This window comes from Hirundo rustica, chromosome 6 (assembly GCF_015227805.2).
Source record: "Hirundo rustica isolate bHirRus1 chromosome 6, bHirRus1.pri.v3, whole genome shotgun sequence".
Classification (NCBI taxonomy): domain Eukaryota; kingdom Metazoa; phylum Chordata; class Aves; order Passeriformes; family Hirundinidae; genus Hirundo; species Hirundo rustica.
In genome coordinates, this window is record NC_053455.1 from 2,680,969 (window position 1) to 2,698,864 (window position 17,896).

The following is a 17,896-nucleotide window of genomic DNA, read 5'->3' on the forward strand; positions in this document are numbered from 1 at the left end:
TGAGCACTGGCAGACCCTGTGACAGAGCCTAGACACCTTCATACATTGAATAGAAATGATAAAAATAATAAACCTCCACATTAATAATATAAAACTATAAATAATATGTAATACATCATAATATATAGATAATATAATGAAATAAAATTAACAGAAATAGAAATAGAAATAACAGAAATCAGCACACAAATCCCTACTTAGCCACACAGTAACAGGCCAGACCCTCTCACTTCCATAGGAGCAATACAAGAGTTAAGCCATTTATTTACACATCAGACTGAAAAGTTTAAATCCTATAATCTACCCACTTTTAAAAGAGATTTTGGCCAAAGTGTTTCCTTTTCACAGCAAACCTCTCCCGTCTTCCTGCCTTGGACCAACCCGAACAACGTAAAACCCATTTAAAACGAGGAGCATCCCACTGTGTTTCAAGCCATGGGAATATGGGGAGCAAGGAGAAAGGGAATTTTCATCTCCCACCAAGGCAGTACTTTGGGTTTGCTGCACTCAGCTCCAAGTGGGAAGGAGTTTCCTGGGAAAGCAGAGCCTGCTGCCTGCTGTACCACTGAAACCATGGAGGAACCAGAGCAGCACCAGGAGTCCCTGTGCTCGGCCAGTGTGTGTGGGAGCTGACCTGGAAAAGGATTCACCTGGGCATGGAGCCATCCAACTGCAGCGGTGAAAGGCTGCAAAAGCTTGGAGAGCTCTGAAATACAGCTTGGATTGGGAAAAGACAGGATGAGAGCATTGGGGGTGTTCCCCTGGGGAGGAGAAGGCTCCAGGGAGAGCTCAGAGCCCCTGGCAGGGCCTGAAGGGGCTCCAGGAGAGCTGGAGAGGGACTGGGGACAAGGGAGGGAGGGACAGGACACAGGGAATGGCTTCCAGTGCCAGAGGGCAGGGATGGATGGGAGATTGGGAAAGAATTCTTGGTTGTGAGGGCAGGGAGGGGCTGGGCTGGAATTCCCAGAGAAGCTGTGGCTGTCCCTGGATGCCTGGCAGTGCCCAAGGCCAGATTGGACAGGGCTTGGAGCATCCTGGGATAGTGGAAGGTGTCCCTGCCATGGCAGGGGTGGAATGAGATGGGATTTAAGATCCTTTCCAATCCAAACCATCCTGTGATTCTCTGGTGATTCTGCGGAGATCACGGACCTGCCTGAGCCTGGAAGGAGTTCCGGAGTCTCCTCTGTTGGCTGTCCGTGCTGAAGCTCCTGTGTTGTTCCATGCTCTGTTTTTTTGCACCTATCATCCCAAAATGCTCAGCTGCAAAGCTTTCCCTTTGGAATGCCCTTTGGAATGCACCCCCTGGTCCCATCCCCGCTGCAGGAGAGATGAGGAGACAGGAGCTGGCTGCAGCCAGGCTGGGTTTTCCCACCCAAGGAATGCTGAAGGACACAATCAGCCATTATCCCAGCCAGGACAAGTTACAGGGCTGGGATCTCACCACGTGCTGGGAGTTCCCTGAGCATTCCCAGACACAGGGATTATCATTAACACCGGGATTTGGTCCCCAGCACGTGACCTGAGCAGGACACAGCCCCACACTGCCCACCCACACCAACATCCTTCCTTCCTGCAGACAAGCTGGGAAACACCACACTGGGAACTGGCCCCATCCAGGTGATTTTCAGGGGTGGGATCCCACTAGCCCTGGCATTCCAGAATCCAGAGGCTGTGCACTTCTGGATTGAACCTTCTTTTATATTGTAGGTGTCCCATCCCAAACCATTACCTTACTTTAAATTTATTTTTATTTATATTCTTGTAGTTACTTACACATAATATTTAGATATATATAGTATATATACGGATATTTAGTTTTAGAAAGCATAATTTATTTTGAGCTCTATTTTTATTTATATATTTACGTCTATTTATTTCAATGATGTCATTGAATCCCAGAATGGTTTGGGTTGGATGGAACCTCAAAGTCCACCTGGTTCCACCCCCTGCCATGGGCAGGGACACCTTCCACCATCCCAGGTTGCTCCAAGCCTTGTCCAATCCGGCCTTGAACACTTCTAGGCTAAAATTATATAGATTTAGATATCTATATGGATTTAAAACCTATAAAATATATTTTTTATATATATATATATATATATATATATATATATATTTGTATTTTATTTTTATGTAATTTTTTATAATTTACTTTGATTTCTGCATTTAGAGACATTTATTCCTATCTTATTTACCTATTTTTATTCCTTGTTATATCGAAGCTTTATCTAATTCCAGCCTTCGTTTAACCCTGACTTATTATCACTCCACGCACATCGTCCCACTAAGCCCCACCCCTGCCCCCACCACCTGCCCAACTTTTTTTTGACCATTTCTAGCAATAAATACCCCGAGCCCGAGTGCAGCCAGCTCCACACATTCCCATTTATCCCAGCTTACCTCACGGAGCAGGAATCTGCTGGGACAACCGGGGTCACGCGCAGGGGACAAGAGGCAGCACAGCCTAAATCGAGGAGTTCCCCTGGTATTTTGGAGCAAGGTTGAGGCTCTGAGGTTTATTTATGGTGCATTAGCAACTGCTGGAGCCTCTCAGCTGGAAGCACTCAGGGAGGCCGGGAGAAGGCTCCAGGCCAGGCTCGGATTCTGGAAGCGATCCTGGAAATCATCCCAGGGCTCGACCATCTGATATCAAAGGGATTTTTATAGCCCCTCGCTTCTTCCTGATGCTCCCGGAGGGATACAAAGGATCCAGGGCAAGCTTTGGGCAGCTGCAGGGCATGGAGTGGGCAGCACAGCCTCAGGATGCCGCAGCATTCCCCGGCAGGGATTCTATGGATGAGCGGCAAATTCCTCCTGACCGCGTTCCGACGGATGCGCCGCAGACGCCGGGACTTTACAAACCCACCAAGGCAGCTGAGGGAACGGCTTTGAAGTGAAGGTTTAGATGGGATCTTGGGAAGGAATTCCTGGCTGGGAGGGTGGGGAGGGGCTGGGACGGAATTCCCAGAGAAGCTGTGGCTGCCCCTGGATGCCTGGAAGTGTTCCAAGGGCAGGCTGGACATTGGGGCTTGGAGCAGCCTGGGATAATGGAAGGTGTCTCTGCCATGGCAGGGGTGGAATGGGATGGGATTTGAGATCCCTTCCAACCCAAACCATTCTGGGATTCTATGGGAAGGAGACATGTGGGCCTGATATTTCTGAGTCTGAAGGGATTTTAGTCTGCTAATAGAGCTGTTTCCCAAGGGAAAAGTTCTCGAGAAAGCCTCTTCTCAAAACGAGCTTTGCAAAACAACTCTCCTTTCCCAAAACAATCCTTCTCCAGGTGGTGTTTTGCTGTTGCTCTAGTTTCACCAACAGGATTAGAGAGGTGTCTGTATGGGAACACCTTATACAAGGCGGTAAGAACTAGACAATAAAGCTTTTCTATACTCTTTGCCTTCTGAAATACTTGGGAGTCTTTCCTCTTTCTTTCTTGTCCTACAGCGAGAGACAGGATGGCCTGAGCATTGAAGGAAGAGTTCTGGAGCTCAAAATATGATCAGAAAGGCAGCTTTGAACCTCCAAGAGAAATTTATCCAACTCTTGGATGAAGCCATTTTGCTGCCTGCAGCATCTTTCTCTTCCATTTGCCTGCAGGATCCTGCCTGTGCCTGCTGCCTCTGCCTGAAGGGAAGTCCTTGGCCTTTTTTCCTGTGTAATCCCTCATTTCCCACCCAGCCCCTGCACACCTCACCCAGCCCAGCTGTGCTCATTTATCTCCCACCCTGAGACAAACTCCAGAGCTGAGATTAAACCCCCTTCCTTCACAAAGCAGCATCTGCACCCTGAACACTGAGTCCAAAAATCTTCCTTACAGGGTGTAAAATTCCCAATTTATGCTCTTTTGCACTACATCCACCACGTAAATCTTGCAGCTGCTGCATCTTTATCCACCAAGATGTGTTGTGATGGGGATTCCAGAAGGGTTTGGGCTGGAAGGGACCATAAAGCTCATCCCATTCCACTCCCTGCCATGGCAGGGACACTTCCACTGTCCCAGTCTGCTCCAAATCCTGTCCAACCTGGCCTTGGACATTCCAGGGATCCACGGGCTCCCATTCCCACAAGAAATCAGATTTATGGTTTTCTTACATCACCCACATATAGAACATGACACCATTGACTGGAAGGGCTGAGTATGGACCAGCTTCCTCAAAAACTGAAATTATGGGAAATCACACTACTTTCTGTATTCAGTTCTCGTAACCACAGATGATAATACGAGACACAAAGAAAATTTTGATGCAGAAAGAAAATTAACGTTCCAAAGAAGCTTCCAGCATCCATCATTTCCTTCCCCGTTTCTGGCTTCCCTTAAAGGCCAGAGGGCTGGTTCAGCTCCTCAATTCTTGAACATAAAAACGCCATAAATTTCCTTGCAGCACAGACAGCACTGAGGGGAAATCCCGTCTTTAATGCTGATCCAGCCACCCTCCTTCAGGAAACGTGGTTTGAAGTGGGCTATCTCTGGGAAGTGGGATTTCTCTGCACTGCATCACTGCTCCCTCCAACCAGTGACTCATAAAAATCACAGCCTTTGTGCATCGCTCTGACGAGTCTTAGAAAAACGAGACCTCAAACCTCGTTCTTCTTCCATTTCAGACTTAAAACCAAAAATAAAGGGTTGGGTTTTTGCTTTTTATGCTTTTTTTTTTTTTTTTTTCCTTGGAATGAGCGAATTCTGCGGATGGTTTCTCGCGGTGTAAGTTTACAGAATGAAGCATCCGACTTATCTGCAACATAAACTCTCTCGAGATAAAAGTTCTGCAAAACACACCAGAGGGGGAAAAAAAACAAAAACAAAACAACAAAAAGAAAACTAAAGGAGGACTTAAATAACTTGAGGAGTGCCTGGAGATAAGGCCGTGGTTGTGCTGGGCACTGGGCAGTATCTGATGGAGCAGGTCCTCACCCCCCCGGCACAGTTTACTGGGGTTGTACATTCAGTACATTTTATTATGGGCTCTTCAGATGCCCAGGAACTTAAATATTTATCTGGGCAAAAGCCAAGCTCTCCACTCACTGCCTGGGGCCCTGCAGCTCTCTCAGGACATCCCACAAAGCCTCTGGAGATACCCTCGGAGTGCTACGGGTGTGGAATCGGCTGGGGCCGACCCTGGCAGAGGTTTTGCTGGAGCCTTCCCAAATTGTGGGTGGAAAATCCAAGTGCCTGCTGACTTATGGATTTGTCAAGGGAGCAGCGACGTGCAAAAAGCACCCGAAAATGGGGTCAGTGGGGTTTGGAGGGGTGTGAATGTTTGTGCCAGTGGTTCCCAGAGCCGAAACTGGGCACCACCAACCCAGAGAGACCCAGGAGGAGAGGGAAAAGGAGGAGGAGGAGGATGCAGGCAGTGGTGATGGAACCAAGCATTACTGCAAGGCCAATAAAAAGAGCCACTGCAGAGGCAGAGTCAACAAACACTCGAATGTTTGGGTGTTTTTTTCCGTAAGTGGGACGAAATCCCCATGCTCCCGTTATCCAGATGCCTCTTGGAGCACAGGCAGCACTACAAGCCTTGCCCCTGAAGTGGCTGAGGCGCAGCTCGAGTCCAATTAAACTCCATTAATTTAATCCCACAAACAAGAGAAAAACAATCCACTTACACCCTTCCCTCCGCATCGGCCCATAAAGAGCAATCCAACTAATTCCAAGGAAGGAGGCAGCGCTGGCTTGGCCAGCACGTCTTAATGTCTTCAGGAATTCTATTTAAAGGGTCTCAGTCAACAGCAGAGTAAGGATGAAAAAATTCACTGACTCACACGGTGACATAAAACCTGATGCTCCTCCACACGCAGAACACAGCTGGGGTGGGGACGGGGGGGAGAGCGGAGAGGATTTTTTTTTTTTCCCCTCCCCTCCATCTCAGACACTTTGTAATTAAATCTGGCTATTTCCCTGACCCCTGTTCCTGGGGTTGGTCTGGATCCTGCACGACAGCTGAGCGCGGGCAGGCAATAAAAGGGGAACACGCCGCCGTTGGCAGCCGGACGCTTGGGCCCTGCCGTTGAAAAAGCTGAGGACGTTGCAGTTTGGCCGGCTCTCGAAATGGGAAGGTTTCCTTCCACACCCATTCCCTGGACATATTTAGAAATAGCTGTGCCACTGCCAAACCTCTCTGCTCATGGAGGGGAAAGGCAGCAAATCCATCCTCGGGCGTTTCACCGCCTCCGTCTCCCCGTGAGCGTCACCCCCGATGCTCCTGAGCATCCACAGCCTGGATCCCGAAATCCCGGAGTCATTTAGGTTGGAAAAGACATCCAGGATCGTCAAGTCCAACCCATCACTCATCCCCACCTTGTCCCCAGCCCAGAGTGCCATGTCCAGTCCTTCCCTGGATACCTCCAGGGACGGGGAATCCATACCTCCAGGGATGGGGAATCCAAACCTCCCTGGGCAGCCCCTTCCAATGCCTGAGCACCTTCTCCATGAAGAAATTCCTCCTGAATGCTGGTGCTGCTCCCCAAATTCCCCCTGAGATGCTCATGTGCATCTACCAGGACTCCACGATTTCATCTCCATGATTTCAGGGAAAACACTCCTTTATTTACCAACGGGGTGTGAAGGAAGAAAAGAAAGTTTAGGAGGTTTGCAGTGGCCAGGGATTCTTGTCCTGTGCTGGGCTAGGAGTTGGACTTGACGATCCTTGTGTGTCCTTTCCAATCAAGATATTCTAGGATTCCACAGACTCCAGACAGCTTTGCCTCCTGGAAAGCAGCTGGGCCAAGGATGCAGCTCCACGTGCCTGTCACAGAGCCCTGGGAATGCTGCACATCGTCCACCAAAGGGTTTCAGTTTCGGGAAAAAAAAAAAAAACACCACCACCAACAACAACAAAAAAAACAAACCACAAGAAAAACCCCAAAAAACAACAAACAGTGGCTTTTTATAGAAGTCTTTTTGGCAACGGAGGGCGTGGAAATATTGCAAATACTTCAGGAGTCAGAGGACGTTCTGTCCTGGAGCAGGGAGCGATTGGAAACGGGAACAACAACAACAAAAAGGTAGGGTCACATTCGGCACTGGGACGGTGTCACCTTCCCTGGGCTGGGCTGGGCTGGCATCCTGCCACTCCCAAATGCCACTGTCACCAAATGCCACCTCGGCTCGGGTTGCATTTGGTGGCTGGAGGCCGAGGCAGGGAAGGTTGGCTGTCGCCTCGCCGTCACTCGCTGTGTCTCGGGAAAACTTCTTTTTGGGATGATGGGAAGCAGCCCATCACCTCATGGGTCTCTCTGCAAACTCAGCTCCACAAGCTCCTCAGGATCAGAGCACCCTCACCCTGTGCAAGAAGAGGAGCTGGGGACTGGAACAAGCTGGAATGTGGGCATGGAAACTGCCACAGCTGGGCACAGGATGCTCCCCAGACTGGGTTTTCCAAAACAGGTGACTAATTCACAGGGATTACCAGGCAGCAGCTTGGTGTGAGGCTCCACCAGGCTCTGGGGAATTCAAAGAGCCTGAAGGGAATTTCTCTGTTTTACACAGCCTCGGGGTGGGTAGGGAGGGATTGGTCATGAATTTTGGAGTGTGTCCTCCCAGAGCTGCCTCCTCCCAGCTCTGGCACTGAGTTGTCCTCTCTGTACTCCCAGGAACATCGACCAGAGTTTCCCCTGCTCCTCTTCTCAGGCTGGAGGGCAGCAGAGGTCCCAAATCTTCACAGCCAGGAGAAGAGGAGAAGGAGGGGAGCTTTCCTGCTGTCACAGCATCTCCCCTCACCCTGCAGCTCCAGCAGAAGCTGTGTCCCCAGGAGAAGGAGCATTGCTGGGGCAGGAAACGCCGAGGCCTGGGAAAAAGCTCTCACACTTGCATCTTGCTGTTTGCTTTTCCTGTCCCACGTGCCCGCAGAGCAGCAGCAGAGCCTGCCTGGAGTCCCTTGGAGCTCCTGGGATACATGGAAAAAAATACAGGCAGAATGCTGGGAGGAAGCAGCTGCAAAGCATCCACTGGGCTGGAATCAAGAGAAGCCATCCCAGAATCCCAGAGTGGTTTGGGTTGGAAGGGACCTTAAAGATCATCCAACTTCCCTGCCATGGGCAAGGAGCTTCCACTATCCCAGGCTGCTCCAAGCCCCATCCAGACTGGTCTGGGATGCTTCCAGGGATCCAGGGGCAGCCACAGCTTCTCTGGGCAGCCTGTGTCTTACTGCCCTCACAGCCAGGAATTCCTTCCTACTCACGCAGGAAAAGAGGATTTTTCCATTTGTTGTTATGTCAGATGATGTGTGAGCATCTCCTACCTCGCCAAATCCCACTTTCAATGAGGACATTCCCACTCACACCGATAAAATGCTGAGTGCAGCCCCATCAAACTGCAGCTGGATATTTGATGGGCACTTTCCTGGGAGCAATTATCTCCCAGTGGGATGATGAGAGCAGGAAGGCACACGGGAACATCCCATCCCAAGCCCCGTGTCCTGCTGCCTGCCAGGCGGGAAACACAAATCCCTGTCGCTCCAACAAAAAAAAAAATAAAAAAAAAAAAATCCCAAAATGAAGTTTTACTTTCTCTTTCTCTGGTCTTTAATTGCAGATCAAAGCTGGCCCTTCAGGCTGGAGCTGCCTGCCAGCAGCTGCTCCCGGGCAGGATTCCAGGCCGCCCTTTGGATGAGGGCTGCCCATCCCATGCGCTGCCCGCTCCTCTCCTCCTGTGTGCCGGGGTCAATCCGTGCCTTTAACCCTCCTGAGTGGCTGCTGTGGGAATCAAGGGGCTGCAATTCGGCCACTGGGGAATGGGATTGGGTTTTTTTTCCGGCTTCACACGACCTCCAGGAAAGTGAGGCGTGTGCGAGTGGCTCCAGCATCTTCTCACAGGCACCTCCTGGGAGCCCCGGGGAGCTGCCCTTTGGAATAACTTCCCTCTGCACAAGAACACGGACTTCTCTTTAAAAATCAACCACACTCTGCAAGGGTCACACCTCTGGGTAACAATTTAAAGGGAGCAGAAACAAAGGACAGCCCTAATTAATCCATCCATGGGTGTTCTTGCTTGTGTAGAGAGGATTTTATAAATGCAGCCAGCCAGAGTCCTGAGAACATCAGGAATTACTTCAATTACTCATTAATGATGCTTTGTGCTGGAGTTACTGAGGTGTGCGATTAAATGATCCCAGGGCAAAGACAGCAAACAGGTACAGCCAAAATATGAGCAACTCCCGGGCACAGTTCTGTCCTGACTTCCCTGGAGCCCAGCAATTAAAGGATTTTAGGGACAAGGACTCTGCTGGGATCATTTTCCCCTTCCACCTTGAAATACCTGCTCAGTTTTCCTCGGGGAGACAATTAGCTTGATTAATATGGGATATGGGAGCTCTCTGCAGCCACGCTGTGCAAGGATGCTGAGGAGGGCAGGGAAAGGTAACGGAGAAAAACGGGGCAGGATGAACACAGCTGGGGAGGGGAAAAGGAGAATCACAGAATCACAACATCACAGACGAGTCTGGGTTTGAAGGGACCTTAAATCCCATCCCATTCCAAACCCCTGCCATGGGCAGGGACACCTTTCACTATCCCAGGCTGCTCCAAGCCCATCCAACCTGGCCTTGGACACTTCCAGGGGCAGCCACAGCTTCTCTGGGCCATCCTCACAGCCAAGATTTTACTCCTAATATATAATATATATATTTATATTAATGCCTAACATATGCTTTTATATTATACATATGAAGTATACAAAAGTTAAAATACATTAGACATGAACAGTGGTATTTCAACATCTATTAGCGGCATTTTAACTCTGACATAAAATGTATTTGTACATAATTTGTATTTATACCTCTGTGCTCCTGGGAAGAGCAACCCAGTCCCTCCAACTCCAGCACTTCTGCATCCCCACATCCCAATCCCTCTTCCCTCAAGCTCATGTATCATCTTCCCAGTAGCTCTGCTGAACATCTGGCTCCCAGGAAACACAACTGGGAGGCTTAAACAACTTAATCACTTAATGCAGTTTGTGTCTGTCCTCAAACAGCTCAGGCTGCTGAGAGTCACTCAGAGGAAAGTGAAATTTCCAGTAAAAGCTTTCCCCAAAACCAGGAACTTCATTTCAGTACTTCAGATGCTGCAGAAGGGAAGTCAGCACCACCCTTGATGGATGTGTCCCTGCTGCCTGCTCAGAGCTCCAACCTCTGCTATCCCGGAGGCTTTCCCCCCTTCCCAAACCTGTAAATATCAGGATTACTCTGCTGGATGGTCATAAATACCCCAAAAGCTCTGCAGTTGGAAGGAAAAGGCTGCTTCAGGCCCATGTAGGGTTCTGACAGCATCAGTGACAGATCTCCTGTCCCGTGATGAACCGTATCAGAATTTCCTGACGTGAGTCACTGCTGGAGACATTCATCAGCGTCCAAGCCGGGGACCTCCCTGTCTAGCACGACATCCCAAACGCCACGGGGGTGGGGGGAAGCAAAATCCACTCAGAAATAACGCTGGCTAAGCCTCTTCTATTTTAAGGAGAAATTGCCCAATATTTACACTTTTAAATAAGCCCCAACAAAACAGGAAAGGAGCAGCGAAGATCCGCAACCAGCTAAAAATACCAACCAAACCACGGAGGCGCCGGACACGGCACGTAGGGACGAGCTCTTCCTGCCTCCCCAAACAACTGGGTCAGCCAAGAGTAACCTCAGCTGCCTTCTGAGAGCAGGAATAGATTTGCTGCAGCTGAGGATGGGTTGCAGGCTCTTTTGGAAGGGGAGAATTCCAATATGGAGAGATTCCTGGAGTTCCTCGGGGTGGAGCTGCCATCTCCTCATTGGGTTTTTTGGTTTTTTTTTTTTTTGGTGGGCAGGAAGAAACACTGGGTTTTGGGATGGGGAATTTGTGAAGATGGGTAAAAAATTATGCCTGGTAGGGAAGGATCCCTCCTTTCTCCTGGGTTTCTCCTCCACCAGGAAATGAGGGCGAGGAGGAGACAGCAAGACTTGGTTCCTTCCTTCCACCAGACAGTTTTACGGTGGAGCATCACCACTTAATCTCTAATAGGATTTTCCACTAGAACAGAACCCACAGGGCTGGCAGATTTCCCATTTCAGGGTTTGCTTTTCATCCAGCACATAAATTTGCAGGGGGGGGCAAAAAAAAATCACAACCCAACACCAGCAGCCTGAACATCTCACAGGGCTGGTAACGCCTCGTCTGCGACAAACCGAGGACAGCTCTGCTATGGAAGAGGATTCAGCACAAAAAAATGCATTTTTAAAATCACTTTTTGGCTCAACTGGTCCTGTTATTTAAGTATTTACACACGAAAGAGCAGACCTGGAAGGGAAAAAGAATGGACAACTGGGCTGCTTGATGTCCAGGTGACTCCAGGGTGCTCAAAGCCAGAAAACACCAAGGATTTATCAGATTTCCAGGACAATCACATGCACCAGAGTAGAGGCAGGAGCCAAACCGAGCAGGAAGTACCACGGGAGGGGGGGTTTTCAGCACTTACTGAAGGTTTTGCAGATGTCAGAAACGGCCTTGAAGACCCTGTCGGAGAAGTTGACTTTCACCTTGACGTACTTCATGTTGGGCAGCTGCAGGCGCAGCAGCTTGTGCTGAGGGGTGAACTGGAGCTTGGCATCCGCCTGTATCCCGTATTTATCCAACGTCCAGTGAGTTTTAAGGAGCCAAGTTTTCTTCTTTTCCCACCACAGCGCGTGATCCGACCAGTCCTTCTTGACATCTACAACAAAGAACCCATTTTTTCCCCCGGTTAAAAGCGGGATCAGAACGAGCCTTCGGAGGACAAAAGAAGTTTCGAAACGTGCTCAGAACTGACAAGGAACTATGGACCCAAAAAACTCCAGCAGCTCTTTCTGGGTACGAGTAACTGCTTGTTTTCAATGCTGTTTTGATGGGATATAAAAGCAGGAAAGAACCAAAGGGGATTGAGGATGAGACACAGCTGTCCGTGGATCACCAGCCTAGCAGTGATCCCACCTGGAACACAAAGCCAAGGGGTTATGAGCGACCCAACACCTCCCCCAGCAGGGATTTTGCACAGTTTTGGGGGTTAACTACCAATTCTTGGGCTTTTCCCCACCATTCAGGATACCTGTGCTATCCAAAGGCGAGCCCAACCACCTTGGCACACATGGAAAACAGAACCAGGAGAAGCTCTGCAAGGAGAATTCAACGGGACTTTCTACAAAAATCCCCTGAAAATTCCCAGCTGAAACGAAAAGTTACCTCCCAAAGGACCAAGAAAACTCAACAGCCACATCCCCTTCCAGCAGGGATAGAACCATGGGGTCCTTGGAGGTCACCTCCAGGCTGGAAAGCCTTTGGGGAACCAAAACATGGGGATAACTCCAAAAGACAAACCCTGTGCAATATTTTCCCTAACACCTGGAACATTTTTCACTAACACCTGGCCCCGCCGTTCCTGCAGAGCATCTTCCACTCTGACAGCCAGTAACAGTGCCACATCCTTCCACCACACAGGGAAAGGAGAATGGAATGATACATAACATAATAATACATTTAGTAACAGAGTAATTCAGTTTTCAGCTCCAGATCCCCCTGTGATCCTGGATTTCCATCATGAAACACCAGTTTAACCCCAATGAAAACCACGAGCTGATGTTTATGCCAACAGCTCCTGTCCTCCATCGTTCAGCAGTGCAGGGCACCAGCCAGAAAGGCAGGAGCAATTCCAGAGAACTGGAGAATTTCCAGGATTAGGTAAAGTCCCAGCAGACACTAAGGGACTGAAGGTAACAGCACCAGCATCACGCTGGGATTCTTGATGTCCTGGACAGGAGCTGGACTGGATGATCCTCGTGGTTCCTCCCAGCTCAGGATATTCCATGATCCTGTGATAGCGAGGATTATCCCCATGAGCCACATCTGAATTCAACTGAGATGAGAACAACGTGACAAATGAACTTTTGTCTGTCCCTATCTCAAACCGGGATCTCGAGCTCGGGGTTACTGAGAAAAGCCAGCAGGAGCTGGGTTTTTCCTTTGAACTCCTGGTTTAATGGCACGGTCAGGACTGCAGAAAGTGGAAACGTTCAGCTGGACTTTTCAACAGCTTTGTACAATCAAATTAAACAAAACCAAATATAGAAAAGCATGCAAACTTGCACAAGCCTTGTCTACCCGGAAAAAAATCCAAGAAATCATTACAATGGGCTCTGGTAACGAAGTCCAACTTCTGCCCTACTGAAAGCTGAACGAGTTGGCACCGAAAATCAGGGGGAGGAAAAAACCAAAGGCATTTGGAATCAGTAACATTTATGCCTAACAGAAGGGGATTTGGGTTTACGCTGCAGATTAACCACTCAGGCCACGGCACAAAAACAAGTCTCTGGGCCTGACAGTAATTAACACTTTCAATTAACAGTGAAGTTAGTTGGTTCTAGCAGGAAGGGGAAGTCCTGTGCCTGTCCCACGGGGTAGTTTTATATAAAGGAGGCTGGCAAATGTTTAGCAGCTGCTTTGTGGGGTTGAGTTTTACACGCTGACAAGAGCCCTGCGTGCTTTGCAAGGGATCCGGGATTGCCTGGAGCAATCCCTGCAGGCAAGGGTTAAATCCGATCAAAGGTTTATAAACCTTCACCAGAGTCCCAATTCATGAGTTACTGATTTGTTGGGGTTACAGCTCCACAACAAGGCTCTGAGTATTTCAGCTCAGGCTCGTCCCATCTACCACCATCAGTCGCTGGCCACTTCATATTATACAACCTATCACATTAATCAACTTATTTGTATTTATCAATCAATTATCAATTTATCAGCTGGCCATTCATTCATCAGAGCTCAGGTAAGCCTCCAAGCACAAATTCACCTCAGAGATGCCAGACCTGGGATTTACAAGTTTACTGCAGGTTGCAAATCTCAGGGATGTGTGTAGATCCGGCAGCTCCTCTGAGCTGCTGAATGTGATGGGCACGGAGCTGCTGGAGCGAGTCCAGAGGAGAGGCACCAAGATGATCAGAGGGATGGAGCACCTCTGCTGCGAGGAAAAGCTGGGAAAACTGGGATTGCTCAGCCTGGAGAAGAGGAGCTTCAGGGTGACCTAACTGTGACCTGCCAGTACCTGATGAAGCTTCGAGAAAGAGGGAGGGAGAATATTGACAAAGGACGGAGGGACAGGACAAGGATGAATGGCTTCCAAGTGCCAGAGGGCAGGGTTAGATGGGATATTGGGAATTGGGAATTCTTCCCTGGGAGGGTGGGCAGGCCCAGGCACAGGGTGCCCAGAGAAGCCCCTGGATCCCTGGCAGTGTCCAAGGCCAGGCTGGACATTGGGGCTGGAGCAGCCTGGGACAGTGGAAGGTGCCCCTGCACATGAAGATGGGACTGGACGGACTTTGAGCTCTCTTCCAACAAAAACCCTTCCAGGATGAGCTGCACACATGTAAGGGTCACAAGAAATCACTGCCAGCCTTCCAGGCAGGGAATCCCTCAGGTGAAGGCAGCAGGAATGTGGAAGCTGGAGCTGTCAGCATCAGCTGGAGCGTGGGCTGGGCTCAGGGAGTTCCAGGAGCCCAACCCCAGCAGCAACACCCTCGGGAAAGGGAAGCACGGCGCTTCCTTCCCGGCCTCAAAAATAAACCCTGCTCCCTGCTTCCCCCACCTTTCCCTGCAGCCTGAACCCAAACCTCTGGAGCCTGGGAAGGCTGGCCAACCCAGCTGTGATCCTTTTTTGTTTTTCCAGGCAGAACCTGGCGTTGCATTTGCCTCCCAGAACTGTGCCAAGAGGCAGCGACGTGCACGAGGGACGTTCAGGATGTTTTGCACGGCCAAAACCCACGGAGCCGTTCCCCTTGGAAAGCCATCCAGACAGTCCTGGGAACGCCAGAGGCATCTTAAATCACACAAATGGCCCAAGAGACCTCTGTGAGGACAGAACAGTGAGAGAAGGAGTGAAGGGCCGCTCTGTAAAGCGTTTTAAAACCCGAAACATCCTCAGCTTTCAATCCACGCCGGCGCCTGGCCGCAGTCGCATCCCGCCAGCTCGTCCAGCGTGAATCACAACTGCAGATTTTAATTCCCGCAGCCACCACCGAATTCCCATCCAGAATCCGAGCAGCAGTAAGGCCGAACTGAGATGCACACGGGGTGTGTTTCAATTCTGAGACCCACGGACACGATCAGCATTCAAGCAGCAAGGCTGAATCTGGGTGAAGGGCAAAGAAAATCGAGGCGGCCCTGCCTGCTAGCCCATTTATCCCATTTATCCCATTTATCCCACTTACCCCAGGACTTGGCTGCTCCCAAACGCTCTCCCTCTGCCAACCCATAGTTTTTTAAAGCCCCTTTCCTGCTGCAGCAGCTATTGAAGCTCCTTCCTGCACGAGCTGTGCCGTCACTTGGCAGCTTCTCCGGGCCAGCTTAGGACTTACAAGCAGTAGGATACAAGTCTCCAGTGCTGTATAAACACTGTATTTTCCTTGTTATTTTGGGATATCCCCTGGTGCAGATGGGCTCTCCTTCCCTGCATTGCTCAGGACAGCAGAGCCCTGATATGACCAAATAAATCTCTTTTTTTTTCCCCCCTTCCCAGAGCACGGTTCAATCCCACTGGATGGGTGTTTGGAAGGCAGGGGTGGCTCTCACCTCTGGGAGAGGCTTTCCTGGGGTTTCCCAAATTCCCTTCCACAGCCACATCTAGGATTAAATCCACAGGGCAGCCAAGATCCTGCAAATGCCTCCATCACCTTAACACTGGCGGTTCATAATAAATAATTAAAAGGCTCCTGCAGAACCTTGAGGAGGCACAGCGGGAATTCTGCAAGCCCGCCTGGGTTGGATCAGGGATTTTTTGTGGATTTTTGGAAGCAGAGGGTTTGCAGCTAACGCTGTTTTCCCCGGAATTCTCTCCACCTTGCAGTGGAAGCAGCTGGAGCAGAGGTTGCAGCTCATTCCTTAATTATAAATGATGGCTTTTAGAGCAATGGATTTGAGTCTTCAGCATTCCCACAGGAACAATCCGAGAGGACCATCCCCCTCTGGAGCAAAAGATGCCAGAGCCAAAGCCCATCCATCCCACTGGGGGGTTTTCCACAGGAGCAGGATTAGCTCCACAGCTTTCCCTGGCTCTCTCCCAGGGGTGGGTTTAATCAGGATTATCCCTGCTCTGGTCTGGGCACGCTTGGGAAGCTGATGTGGCAAAATGCCTTTCCATCATCTCAAATTTATATCTATAAATATATATTAAAAAATTACAAATAAATATGTTTAAACATGTATTTTATACATATATAATATGTATAAAACATATAAGATATATTATGCATATAAACACACACATAAACATTTACCCCATATATATATGCACATATAGAGACAAAACCAAATTATATACATATATAATTATAGATAAGCATGCAAAATAAAGGCATGTAAAAATATACCCACATATATACACTATGCATATATAAATACCACACAAATAAACATATATATATATATATGTCCAAAATACAGTGCAGAGACTGAAAGCAACTCACAAGCCAAGCATCTCCTCTTGCAAAAAGTCACTTTCGTATTTTATAATCTACACAAAACCAACCCCAAGTTTTCCACCTTTTCACTGAGTTTGGTGCAGATGGGCTGAAACTCCTCGAGGGTTTTTATGTGAAAAATTAAAATAAAAGTCGTTACTTTTTCGGGGGGGGTGGTGATTTTTGGATTTTAAAATTAACATGCACTTCACACTGAATTGAAATAATACAGCTGTGGACAAAAAGCACTGAGTGCAGGCAGCTGATTAAAGCACCTTTAAACACAAATTCCTGCTGATAACACCTTAATCCAGCCCTCACAGCTCCAAGGGGCTCTCCAAACCCCGAGCTGGGTGTTGGCTGCATCCACACCCCTCTTGGGAAGCTGGAGGAGGAGAGAAAAAGTCCTTCAAAGGAAAAGAGACTTCCAGCAATAAATAGCTGGGAATGCCCTGGGTGAGCTCAGGGATGGGGGATACCCTCTCCTGCTCCCTTGGGATGCTCACAGAGCATGGAAAACAAGGTAAAAGTATCAAAAAAAACTTGGGAAGGAGAGAAATTTAAGACTGAAAGCAAAAAATAAAGAGAAAAAAAAAAACAACCCACCACAACCAGCCATCAAAATTCATTGCACAGAACCTCGTGTGGTTGTTCTGGTGGGTTTTTCTTTTCTATTTGTCCAGGAGGGGGAAGGCACAGCCTCAAAGCACTAACAAAAGCAGCAAAGAGGGCAAATACTCCTAAAATATTCAGAAATGTTCAGAAATATTAAAAAAAGAGGCTAATTTGGTGCATGGAGCAGGACAGCAGTGATGGGGAAGGCCAAGGATAAAGGAGGTGAAAGGGGGAAGAAGGGGAACAGGGGGGAAAAGGAGAAAAAAAAAGGAGAAAGAGGAGAAAAAGAGGAGAAAGGAGAGGGAAAGGGAAAGGAAAGGGAAAGGAAAGGAAAGGAAAGGAAAGGAAAGGAAGGAAAGGAAAGGAAAGGAAAGGAAAGGAAAGGAAAGGAAAGGAAAGGAAAGGAAAGGAAAGGAAAGGAAAGGAAAGGAAAGGAAAGGAAAGGAAAGGAAAGGAAAGGAAAGGAAATCTTGAGTTGGCAGGGATAAACAAGGATCATCAAGCCCAGCTCCTGGCCCTGGACACCACAATAGCCAAGAGAGTTACTGAAGGTCCCAAAGATGCTGCAGATCTTTCTTAAAATAAATATTTTTATTTTCTCATATTGGTTATATATTTATTTCATTTAAAATATAAATATAAATGTGTAACGCTCATGTATCTGAACCCATTGCTCTCTCCCTCCAACCTCCTCCCTGCTCTCACTGACCTCTGGAAACCCGGATTCCTTTAAACATGCCAAAGCCACTCCTTCCAGGATAATTATGGAGGGAAAAAAAAAGAGTAAAAACAGAGCTATTTTCATTTATCACGAGTCCAGCAGAAACGCTGATGTGTTTGCT

General features: G+C 48.7%; 1 protein-coding gene across 5 annotated transcripts in view; it reads right to left on the reverse strand.

Moving 5' to 3' along the window:
* FERMT2 (FERM domain containing kindlin 2) overlaps nt 1-17,896 on the reverse strand; it is a 50,465-nt gene that overhangs the window by 20,262 nt on the left and 12,307 nt on the right. For all 5 annotated transcript variants that reach the window (XR_005701292.2, XM_040066828.1, XM_040066825.2 and 2 more), the window contains exon 2: nt 11,435-11,668. Coding sequence is in view for 4 of the 5 variants with exons in the window: in XM_040066828.1 (XP_039922762.1) it covers nt 11,435-11,668 (234 nt within the window). In the remaining variant the exon portion in view is untranslated. The remainder of the gene's footprint in view (nt 1-11,434; nt 11,669-17,896) is intronic.